General features: G+C 37.0%; 1 protein-coding gene across 1 annotated transcript in view; it reads left to right on the top strand.

Annotated features, from left to right (window-relative positions):
* SMURF2 (SMAD specific E3 ubiquitin protein ligase 2) overlaps positions 1–12,533 on the top strand; it is a 68,882-nt gene that overhangs the window by 44,727 nt on the left and 11,622 nt on the right. The window contains exons 7-11 of the mRNA XM_026099062.2: positions 960–1,043; positions 2,765–2,967; positions 3,134–3,218; positions 6,849–7,007; positions 11,274–11,484. Of these exons, the coding sequence (XP_025954847.1) occupies positions 960–1,043; positions 2,765–2,967; positions 3,134–3,218; positions 6,849–7,007; positions 11,274–11,484 (742 nt within the window). The remainder of the gene's footprint in view (positions 1–959; positions 1,044–2,764; positions 2,968–3,133; positions 3,219–6,848; positions 7,008–11,273; positions 11,485–12,533) is intronic.

Raw genomic sequence — 12,533 nt, 5'->3', positions numbered from 1 at the left:
TTTGTAGCAATGTAGTTATATAGTGAACACACATGCCCGGTTGTCTTTTACAGAGGTATACACTATTGTAAAAATGGATCACCTTTTCTTCCATGTAAATCATAGTAAAGAAAACATTGTTGGAAAAGGCAATGTTGCCCGAGTTCTTGCTATACTTACCTGCTGAAGACTGGGTTTAGGATTTTGATTTCTCCTTGTGAGAGTTAATGGCATCATTAACACCTAAAACAGTTTTGGGAATACAGAAAAATGCTCTGTTTTAGGTTCTGGTGCTGTCATCAATCTTTTCAGAGCAAACACAGACCCTCTGAATGTGATTTTTGGCAGGTAAAGATAGTAGAAACTGATTTTTCAAATAATGAATTTTAAAATGTAAATTATCATCTAAGTCCTAAACATCATTCTTTTGTTCATTTGGAGTCTGAAGTTAAGAACATTTTTGAAAATGCTTTTAAATTGTCACTTTAAACATTCCTTGTATAAATATTGCTTATTTAATTGTGTAACTGCAGTGCTAGCTTTATAACCTCATATTTTGAAGTGGAAAAATAAATTTTAAAAAATTTTTATTTGCAAGTGACTTTTTTTGCTGAAAAGCAAGTATAGTGCGTAAAGATGCTATGACAGCACTTACTGAGACAAGTTGTTAAAAATATTGAATGCAGTGTTAAACATGTTTTCAGTAAATTTCTTTATATGGTTATTTGGGTTTAATGAGAAATCAAAGGTTTATTCAACATGATGGTGTGATATTGTTAATGATATGCCTGGTTCCAAAGGAAAAACACACAAAATTAATTCTGAGTTGAACTTTTAGTTGTTTCCTGTTACCTTGTTAAGCTAGCATGATTCATAATAGTAAAAGTCTTCCTGAGTTGGCATTTATGTTGGAAACATTTTGTGCCCTGATTTCCTGGAAATACCACTCATTGCCTTATCTCTTAATGTCTGAAATCTAGGTGGGAGGAGCGGAGGACTGCTTCTGGAAGGATCCAGTATTTAAATCACATTACACGAACAACTCAGTGGGAAAGGCCAACACGGTAAGAAATTATTTAGGAGACTATGCATTTATGGGGAAATTTGCTGACCAAAAGTGCTGAGCACTAGTGATTCTAAATGGCTATAACAGGAGGTATTCAGCATCCCTCAGAGTCACTCTACAAGTCCCTGACGTCTTTCTCGTTCAGTCTCCCCACTATTTTACTGAGAAGAAGCATTCTGACTAGATTTTTCTCTCCTAATACTAGCATCTTTGGGTTTTTTTTCCTAGAGTTGCTTTGGTAGAACCTTGTAAGTACAACCATTGCAATGTAGACACATTATAAGAGATGAGGAAAAAGAGATGAGTAGTTTACCAGCATTGACTTTGTATATGCTATAGCCACGTAATCGCGAACTTCTCAAATTGGTTGTTACAGAACATGATCTGAACTCATTATGATCGCCTGTTCTTATAACAATAGATGTGTGTTGCAAAGCGCTTTCTCAAACCATTTTTGCTGTAACCTGAATTTTGGAGTGTCAGACTCTTCTGCAGACTGTCTGTGGCTTCTCTTGCATCCTCAATAAATATTATTATAGTTTCTGTAAGGTTGTATTTGACTTGAAATAACTGTATGCTGCTAATGCTGCCAGCTCTGATACATATTTGCAATTTTCAAGTGACTGAAGGTACTGAATTTTTTTAAAATTTATCTATATTTTTCCTGGTATGTTAAAATATCTAACCTAAACTCTAGACACATTTACAGTAGAAAACCAAATCTAAAATAGGTAACTTGTTCTAGGGGATTTCCTGCAGTCTTATAAATTCCCTTTAACCTGTTTAAAATCTTCTTGAAAGCAGCATTGAGATATGAAACCATATAATTCAGTGTTTTCTCTTTCAGTCAAGCTATCAAAAGCAACTGTTTCTATCTCACTTAGTCCATTTCACCATCCTCACCTAATAATCTTTCTTAAGAATACAAGGAAAAAACAGACCTGATAGCTTCCTTGGCCTTACAAAGGCAAAGTGAGAAAGTTTGAGGTGTGAGCCCCTCATCAAAAAATAATTTTATTCTCATCCCTCTGTTTTTTAAGACCATCCTCACCTAATAATCTTTCTTAAGAATACAAGGAAAAAACAGACCTGATAGCTTCCTTGGCCTTACAAAGGCAAAGTGAGAAAGTTTGAGGTGCGAGCCCCTCATCAAAAAATAATTTTATTCTCATCCCTCTGTTTTTTAAGGTGGGACTTGCTCATGTGAGTATTTGATATGATCTTGATGCTGCAGCATCATATACTAAGCATTGCAGCATCACCTAAGTGTCAGGTTAGGCCTGATAGGTAAGAAGGTTTACTGACTACTTTGGGATGAACCAACTGTGGTTAGAATAAAAGCTTCCTGCCTATAGTCAAGGTATCCCGCTGGATGAGTCAACTGCTGCGTTCTGCAGTCCATTAGGTTTTTCCAACATCCTTAACAGAAGCTCCTGTCCGGTGTCCTGCTAAGAACATAGGCAGACTTCTTAGTAACACACAAACGCATTTAAAGGCCGGCAGGGAGGCAGTCTTGCCCTGAGAGGTGCCCTGACTCCTCTCACATGTTCAGTGAAACTGGCTACAGCGAGCACTTTCATTGTTTCTACTCATAAATGTTGCTTTACAAGGCTTTAATTTAGATTATCTAAAGTATAATGTAAGTGTAGTGTTAGAAACTTTAATTTCTTCTGGTAGAGAAGGCAAATATTTTCATGTCCGTGTCTCCCCCCACAACAGGCCAGCATCTGAATATTCCAGTCCGGGAAGACCTCTAAGCTGTTTTGTGGATGAGAACACTCCGATTACAGGAACGAACGGCGCAACATGCGGGCAGTCGTCAGACCCCAGAGTGGCAGAGAGAAGGGTCAGATCGCAAAGACACAGAAATTACATGAGCAGGACACACTTGCACACTCCTCCTGATCTACCTGAAGGATATGGTATGCAAATTAAAAATTGTTAATTGTAGGTCTTCCAAGATACTGGGAAACTGGGTTCTCTCATTCTCATATGTAAGATCCTTTTGATTCTTAGTTTAGAGAATCAGTCTTTGAGTTTGTTTGTATTGTATTTTTTTGTTCTTATTACTTTATCTTCATTTCACAGAGCAAAGAACAACTCAGCAAGGTCAGGTCTATTTTCTGCATACTCAGACTGGTGTTAGCACGTGGCATGATCCAAGAGTACCCAGGTAAGAAAAGAATGAATGTATCCTTAAGGCCTGAAATAGAAATAATTTAACTAGAACTGTCCTCAGAGTTCTCTATCCAGTATTATATTTCTCACTGCTGGCCTCTAACATATCATCTTGAGTCATTCTTCAAAATAAATCAATCTCTCTGCTTAATTCTCCAAATTATTTTAATGCAGCAAAGGAGAATCAAGTAGTAAATTACAGAGGCATTTTGAAAACAAATATAGTTAACCAATTGCAGGTATTGCATACGAACTATAGTGCAAGTCCATTTTTTTAATATTCTGCAAAACCTCCAAAAATTCGGATTCGTCTGGGTACTTAAGAGAAAAACAGATTCTGTAAAATTCAGGTGCAGGTATTTAACAAGTTTTGAGAAACTGGCAACATGTATTTATGAACTTTGCCAGACAAATGTAGCAATTTTTGATGGGGGAGGTGAAAAAATAGCTTGAATTTACTTGGCTATGAGAATTATTGTCCCGTGTTCAGAGTGCTGAATGTGATTTACTCAAGGAATGAGAAGTTTGGTACATTTTGTGTTTTGGGGAAACTAACTGGAGGCACTGGGATGTAAAAATCCTGGAAGCTGAAGCGGTGAGGTATGTTTAAAGTGCCTGGATTTTTTTTATTTTGATTTAATTTTTTTTAGGCAAGGAATTTTTCATTTGGGTTTAGCAGCAAACACCTAAAAATGGCTTATTTTTTTATGAGAGGTTTCCTGTACAGAGCAGGAAGTAACGTTTATTTTCTGTGTTCTTTAACATGGGTGTTCCTAGAATATCATTTGTGTTTTGAAGTACCTCATTAGCAGCATATAAATGTGGAAAAAATTCAGGAGAGAGGCAAACAGGTAAAGAAGCCGAGGAAAGGTTGAGTTGTGATAAAATATTCAAACTGCTACGTCTGTTACAACTACCTCAACACTTAGGAGAAAATAAATCTGAAGCCTCCTGACAGAATAAGAAATACTTCTTGGTACTGAGGGTAATATAAATGGGAATGTGAAATCAAGAGGGAAAACTTTGAGGAATATTGGGGGGGGAAATCCATACATCTGTGACAATTTGAGCTGTTGAGTAGGGTTATGGACTCTATTACTTGCAAAATTAAAACTAGGTGAAGTGCTAAAAAAGGGTACTCTAAAGAACAGTCCTACACTGGCAGGGAAATGGAAAGTGTAATCCAAGAGTTTATGTCATCTCCAGTTTCTAGGACATTTCAAATCATTCTATGGTTTAGTATCTTTATCATTATATACATGATACTTGTGATGTGCTAGCTTCTGCTTGTCCTTTAAAAAAAAAAAAAAAGAAAGAAAAAGAAAAAAAAGAAATTTTATTTGAAAATTGCCTCCACAACTCTGTGGATGGTGCTGTACCAGGGGGTGCACAGCTTGAAATGGGCAGCTGGGACTGGCATTTGTAAGAATTCCAGCTGCTTTGGTGGCTGCTGCTGGTGTTCATTCCGGTGGAAATAGATTTCGGATCTCCTGGTAAGGCCGCAAAGCCATAACTTCCATTACATTTTCAAACGATTATTTTAAATATTTTTAATGCTACTTTGGGGTTACAAAAATACCGTATGTTTTGATGCATTATCTCTAGACTTGAGAGTGAGATACAGTTGGCAGTTGTATATGAGAACGTCTTTGCTCCCATGGCTTGCATGTTATATGAATTGCTTGTTAGAAATAGTTGGTATTCTGTATAAAAAATTTACCTCACTTTGCCACATAATTTTGTGTCTCAATTAAGTACGTGCCGATGCAAATTGAGGCATCTAAGTCTTAGGAGATTTATGGACGTAATCATTTTCTTTTTACATGTTACTGTTTTATGTAATGATAGACTGGATTTAAGGAGGGAGAATGGGTTTAGAAATCTGCCTGCAGGAATTTTTACAGAGCCTAACCACTCTCGCTCTGTAGATTAGCCCTGTCCCAAGTCGTTATCTGAAAGTAAGGAGACCGGAGAGAGGAGCTCTGTCTTTAAAATGCAGAATGTAGGCTGATAGCAGAAGATGGCACTATTTATATTTAGTGATTTCCTACCCTAAATAGATTTTATTAGAAACAGCAAATATTTTGTGAACTACCATTTAAAAATAAAAAATGGAAGCTGTTTAGTTTTGTTTCTGTGCATGTCAGCCGGAAAGCGGGAGTCTGCGAAGCCCGTGATGTTCTCCTGTTTGAACGAAAGTGCACGTTACTCGCTTGGTATTTATTGCTCTGTATGAAGATGCAAATATTAAGTTCATTATATAATTTAGTTACACTTAATGCAGTCTTTTCATTTTGTTTTTATATTCTCAGCTAGAAATCGGTTGTTTAAAAAAAAAGTTACCAGGCAGTTAGCTGCGTGCTTCAAACAGAAGTGGTGCCAGCCAGGCTGCTGCGTCTTTGACCACAGGACACGCAGGGTTTTGTGAGAGATCCTGTGTTGGTTGAAGACCGTGGTTAGAGTGCTCTTTGCATTCTCAGAAGCCTAGAAAGTAGACTTCTCTAAAAATTAAGTTCTAATCTGTAAATTTTCAGTGTAATAATTTTATACAAAATCTAAGCTAGTGCTACTCTTAGGTGTGTGAACAGAAACTCTGCAAGTGTCTGGGAAGGAAGTTTGGCTGTTGGTGTGTCCTAGCTATAGTGGTAGGGGATAGAGCTGGTGTCTTTCCTAAGGAATAGTGTAATTTTATGCTAATATGCCACGGTCGTTTAGTTAATGAGCCCTACAGTTCAGCAGTGCTATGTAAATGGGTAGTACCAGAGGAAGCTCGATCCCAGACGCCAATGTTTCCCTTGGTAGCTTCTCCGCCTGCACGTCCCTGTGGACTGCACCTTCTCCGCAGCTCTGCCCCGCGACTCCTTCCTCCCCTCAGCCCCCATCATATTGGAGATCTGAAGTGCTGTTAAGGGGTATGAGATATTTGAGGTGTAAATTACATACACAAAAAAACAATAAATGTACATTAAAAAAATGCTAATTCTGTCACATACGAACCTCCAAAATGAAGCAACATCCTCCTGGTTTCAGCAGAATTTTCTTAAGACCGATTAAAGTTTCTGTGCATTACTCAGTGCTATTCATACGGTGTTTTATTTGATATGTTTTGTTTGCATCCCACTAGCATTTGGGATTTGAGGGCAGAAATTGCTTGTGGCATAGGCACATATCCTATGCATAAGTCTTAATGGAAAGTATAACTGTTCAGAAATATAGTTTTGTTTTATAGGAGTTTTTAAAGTGTGATTCAGAGTTCCTTACATGACTAATGTTGTTTTAAAAAATGTTTGCTGTCAGAATTGGTGTAGAAGTGCAATTCCATTTGGCAAATATGGCAATGGCTTTTATTTTTGTTTTAAGACTGTATTAATTTAACATCTGAAGTTACTTTATAAAAGTGAAGGTTATTTGATAAGAGTTCTCTTTCCCCAAGGCGTGTGTTGTGGGGTGTATAATTTTTCTTTGGTGGGCTTGTACCTTGGGAGCAGAGATTCCAGCTGAACCGATCAGGTTTCTGAAACAATACATTTTCTCAGACTTCATGGAATTGTTCTGTTACATTTACGCTTGTTTGGCTCAGAGGCCAAATGCTGAGGTATTTTTCATTTTATATTTGTTTTCACAGGGATCTTAGCAACATCAATTGTGAAGAGCTTGGTCCACTGCCTCCTGGATGGGAGATCCGAAATACAGCAACAGGCAGGGTTTATTTTGTTGACCATAACAACAGAACAACGCAGTTTACAGATCCACGGCTATCTGCTAACTTGCATTTAGTCTTAAAGTAAGTCTAAAGTGTCCAGCACATGTTGAATATAATAGAGGAAAGAAAGTGACTCTTGAGGGGTATTAGATTTAGATCAAGGTGTATTCTACCATTCGATATTATTTAAAGTATAGTAGCAGTGTTCTTTAACATACTACCAGCTTACTCTGTGTATCGTAGCAAAGAGAGGTTTGATCGTTCTTGTATTTAAAACAACATCAACAAAATCAAGCACCGTTCAGACAGGAATGTGGCTATTGCAGTGCCACGGGGCGGGGGGGGGGGGGGAGCAACTGCCTCCCATGGAAGAGATTGGTCCATGGAATTTTTTCCAACGGCAAGAGAGACACTTTCTTTCCTTTTCATTTTGTCTTTACTTCTTACTACTTTCAGTTACGGAGTATTCATTTTAAAATACCAGGTTGCACTGAATAGCTATTGAAATAAAATACTGATGGGTTAGGCATGGGAACACAAGTACCTAGCTATTCTCCTAGAATAAAGGAGAAAATAATTCAGGCCCAATTTTCAGTTATAGAGTAAGATTAGCTGAGATGTTCTGAAAATAAAGAAACCTACTCTTTGAAATCAGATTTATTACCAAAATAAAAAATAGGAACGGTATTTTTTCTGCAGGCACCAACTGCCCTAGTGTTTTGAGTTTTAAATTAATCTCCAATCTGAAGTGTTTTCATATCATATTTTTAAAAAAGGGGGCAGGGAGTAGAGGGCTCAGAAGGATTCTGGCTCCTGTTTTTATTCCTGAAGCACTCATTTCATACTGGAGAACTCTCTATTACAAATGGACACCAAAAAGCAAACAAATATTTCTGTTTTGTCTAGACATGGCTATCAGCTTGTCCAAGCACTGTGGGAATTTGACTCTATTGTTTCTCCTATTAACACCTTTTAATGGTGTTGGGAAACACCTGTGTAATATTAAGTGGGTGTTAAGTGGAAAAAACAATGAAGAGTTGGTTGGTTAGATAACTGTGTGCAGTGCTGGGCAAGCATCAGGTATGAGGAATAGTCTTAAAGAGAGGCTGAAGGAGAGTATGATGGGAACAGGCACACAAAAAACAATCAAGGAATCACATAGTAGTATCCAGTAAGTTGTCTTACATTGTTTATGTTGCATTTAAAAGTTGGCTAGCTTTTGTCTGCCAACTGTACATTTGAACACACCCCAAGAGGGAAGAGTCTAAATGTTGAATTTTTTTTTGAAATTCATTGATTATATGTTTGTGTGTTACAGAAGTATTATAAAGTGTCTCATAATCCAGACAGGAGCCTGTACATGTTCAGTACACGGAGAAGATCATTAACTCAGATTTAGATATTTTAGCCAAAGAAAAACCCCAAATGCTCTTAACTACAACAGTGCAGTGCCTAACCTGTAGAAAATTCAGTTAACTGGACTATATTTAAAAAAAAAAAAAGTGCTTTGGGGTATATTTATTTTTAAATGGTGTTGACACAGTGGCTACTTTGACACTTACAGAGCACAATATATAGCTAGCTTAGTATCCAGAAAGTCCAGTTTGACTTTCAAGTTCAAGAACCACAGAACCCATTGCATCTTTCTTTTTAACTAAACAGTTACAGTGTGTTTAAGAAGTTTTTCATTTGTACATCTGTCTTTCATTAGGGAAAGATTTCAGAAATTCAACCAGCAGTGTCATCAGCAAAGTCTGCTCTAAGTCTGCTGCTTGATAAATCTTTTTTGGTGTTTATTCTTTTATTGCACCAAACAGGATATATGAATTTTTTTTTTAAACCCACCTCCTTATTTGCTCTTTTTAAAAATAAATAGTTTGCCTTGAGGCCTGTCATTTTGTAAATTATCCGAGAAATAAATTTTACTGTTTGGGATGAGTAGGATGGGTGGGATAAAGTTTTAGGTTCAAAGCCATAATAAAAAGTTCATTTCCAGTGATGCAGACTTTTCTACTGAACTGAGAGGTTTGTTTTTCCAGTGATTGCATTACAAGTTGTGAAAATAATCAGACTTGTTACCCAGTTCTGTTTAAAATATTGGCCAAGAGTTCCTGATAGGTTTTGATGTTTATGGCACCTGAAAAGTCCTTAGCTATATCCTGAAGGCACTGTACACAACAAAGCATACTCATTCAGCTTTGAAAACAAATGGAGACGTTAAATTTTGGAGCAGTAACCTAGTTTTATTATTTTAAGCACTGCAGATTATTTAGCTAATACTACACTGTGATTATTTTTAGTCTAGTATGGAGGATGATATTTTATTTTTCTTCTAGTCCTGCTGTATTTTAGATTGTTTTAATTTGATGCATAGTTCTTAAATTCATGTTCATTTCAGAGATTGTTTTCTTTAAGACTGACATTAGCTACCTTTATGCGTAGGGACTACTGTCTTTATACTACTAGAGATAGTATACAAAAGATAGCACATATTCATAGTATATAATTATAACCTTCTCTGGTAGGTGTAATATAAGGGATATTTTCACTGGCTTGTCCTTATAGAATTAGAAAGTGCAGAAGATAAAATTACGACTTTGCCTTAATTTCTGCATCAAGTAAATAGCATTTACATGGGATTTATTTGATACTAATCACAAGTGAAAAGAAGGTATTGTGAATATAGCACAAATGACATCAAAATTTTTTTCTGGAACCATATCAAGAGCATCTGTCTTCTTCCCTAAATCTGTGTAGTGACTTTGCAGTTTCACAGGAATGACTTTTGAAATAACTAGTTTATGATTAGGCCACTCTGATCAGCTTGAGAACGAAGTTAGGGTAGCCTTGTTTAAAACAAAACCAAAACCTTACACGCTGTCAATCTAACAAAAGTGGTTAAGCTAACTGCTGAAGTTTTGTTCCCCAGAGCATAGTAACAGAACAGAATTTCTATGCATTATTCCTTCCTTAAGGTCCAGGAGTTAAGAGGCTGTATTATTATTATTACTACTACTACTAAGCTTTGAGTTGTTGCTGAACTGATCCACAGTGTGTGTCATTGCAGGGGTTTCTAAATGATAGGCTCGTAGGACTCCTGACAATGATTCAGGTTCCTGGTCACCTGGTGCTAGTTTTCTGTGTTTTATTTTCCTGCAAATTTCCTTAAGTAAAAAAGGTTCAAAAAAAAAAAAAAAAGTCAGAACAACAAAGCAAACTGGGAATTTTTTTCTCCTCTTCCTCCTCGCTTTTTTTTTTTTTTTTTTTTTTTTAATTGCCAATTCTGAATGTTCCTGTGGCAAAAGCCTGCTGGACATTAATTCTGGTTGGCCAGGGAAGCTTTCTAGTAGATCTTGTTTCAAAATAGACAACAGACTGAAATATATCCGAAGTTACAATTGCATACGGTTCCATCTAATATTTTTGGTCTTTGACGTTTAAAAAATAACTAATTAACATTCCACTGAAAAGCATCCTGCATTCTAACCTGTCCTATTTATCCAGTAAATGTAGGGTATTATCGTGTGTTCCACAGAGAAATCTTCTTCTCGTGTTTTAGGTAAAATGTAATTTTTATCCTGTGTTGTTTTGAAATGCCATACTAAAAAGCTAGGTCATATTAGAAATATCCACTCACTGTGTACAAGAAAGGACACTTTTGTATCTCTGCAGCAAGATTAATTTACTTTCTCTAGTAAGAGGTTAGCTTTACAAAATCTTTTAGAATTGCTAGTAAAAATACTTGTTTATCTGTGCCAATTAGTTACATGTGAACTCCCCACATTCCTGTGGTCCAGACTAGGCCAGGTACAAGGGACAAGGTCCTTGCCAAGCTGCCAGAACAAACATCTTTTTGTAAGCTTACTCTTTTTCAGACAAGCCATTTAAAACAGACTATGGTATTGACTGTAGATTAGAGGCATAGTGCTTGGCAGATCCCTGGATTTTAAAATGGAGGAAGGTAAAACACGCAAAGGAAATATGGAAATGGTATCTGAGAAATTCAGTGTCAGCAGCTCGGTAGTAAAATTGTATGGATAATACCTTATTATATAGTGCTATAACCTTTTACATACTTTGTAGAGTAGTACTAATAGAAATAACAAACTCTAAAACCAGCTGATAGTTGCCAAGAAAGACAGACACACATATGTCTTTAGTCAGGATAAAATCTCTCTGAATTTATTTTTATTTTTTACTGGACCTGGACATTTTTAGTATAATCACACTAATCACCATAATGAAATGAAACTAGTTTAGTTACGAAGACTTAACATTTAAAAATTGCCTAAAGAAAATAGGGGACATATGACTTGAATATCTGCAAACAGCTGTGTTTGTTTCTAGCCGCCAGAATCAACTTAAAGATCAGCAGCACCAGCAGCAGCAGCAGGTAGTGTCCTTGTGTCAGCTTCCAGATGAGGCAGAGTGTCTGACTGTGCCAAGGTACAAACGCGACCTGGTGCAGAAACTCAAGATCCTGAGGCAAGAGCTGTCACAGCAGCAACCTCAAGCCGGCCATTGTCGTATTGAGGTCTCCAGGGAAGAGATTTTTGAGGTAATTCGAGAACCTGACCCATTTATTAACACTGGGGGACGGGGATGAGGGTTATTCGTAATTGTCTAGAGAAGAGACTGAGTTAGGTGAAGTTATGAAGTCCAGAGTTAAAGCTGGAAGCTTACAAGTGGTGAATGGAAAGAGGAGGCATTTCAAGGGGATGTTCAGAGCAGCTGCATATTTAAAGTAGATGTATTTACCCCGTAGAGAAGAAGAAAAAGGAAGAAAGCTTTCCATGTCACTGGGGATGTACAGACAGTATCAAGGACTGAGGAAAGTGTCCAAGTGCTTCATGTATTTGAAGATACTGTTTCACTTCTTGAATATAAGAAAACTAGTGTGTTATAGAGAGAATGCTGCAAGTTCAAAAACAAGCAGAACTTTACATGATCTTTAATGTCTTGTAATTTAAGTAAAATGGCTACTGACTAGCATTCATATTCAGAGTTTGGATTACTTAGCACATATCTCAAACCCCCCCCCCCACCACCAGACCTATCTTATGAAATCTCCAGGCTTTTGAGTGACCAGAGACGCCCACAGTGTAATGTTTGCATTTTATTTTGGGAGATGATTCTGCTGAATCAATTAAACACAGTTATAATTCATTGGCTTGTGCTGGAGAACAGTCTGTCTTCTTGAGAACTTTGTCATCCATCACACCCATCCTCGTCACCTTTTACCCCACCCATAAACTCAAAAGTCCCACATTGACAAAATATTTGTCACTGTTTTCCCAGCCAAGAAGGATTTGTATTGGGCTTCCCTTTGGGAGAGCCACATCACTTCCTTATCAACTAGGAAAAAAAAGGGGGAAAGAGCAGCTATACTGCAGTTAAGCTATTAAAGTTCCTGTTCTGAAGACTAGGTGAAGTGTGTTGGGTCCCAGGTATGCCTACCTCTTCTCTTCCCCAAAGCCAAAGATTGGGGTAGCAATACGAGGCATAAATAAAAACTAGACATTTTGTTTAAATTCATTTTGTCTCTTTTCTTTTCCAGCAAGAAAACACATTCAAAGCAAGCTGGAAGTGTTACTAATAGAAGAGTAA

This window comes from Dromaius novaehollandiae, chromosome 18, assembly GCF_036370855.1.
Source record: "Dromaius novaehollandiae isolate bDroNov1 chromosome 18, bDroNov1.hap1, whole genome shotgun sequence".
NCBI lineage: Eukaryota > Metazoa > Chordata > Aves > Casuariiformes > Dromaiidae > Dromaius > Dromaius novaehollandiae.
This window is presented reverse-complemented; position numbering and strand designations above follow the sequence as displayed.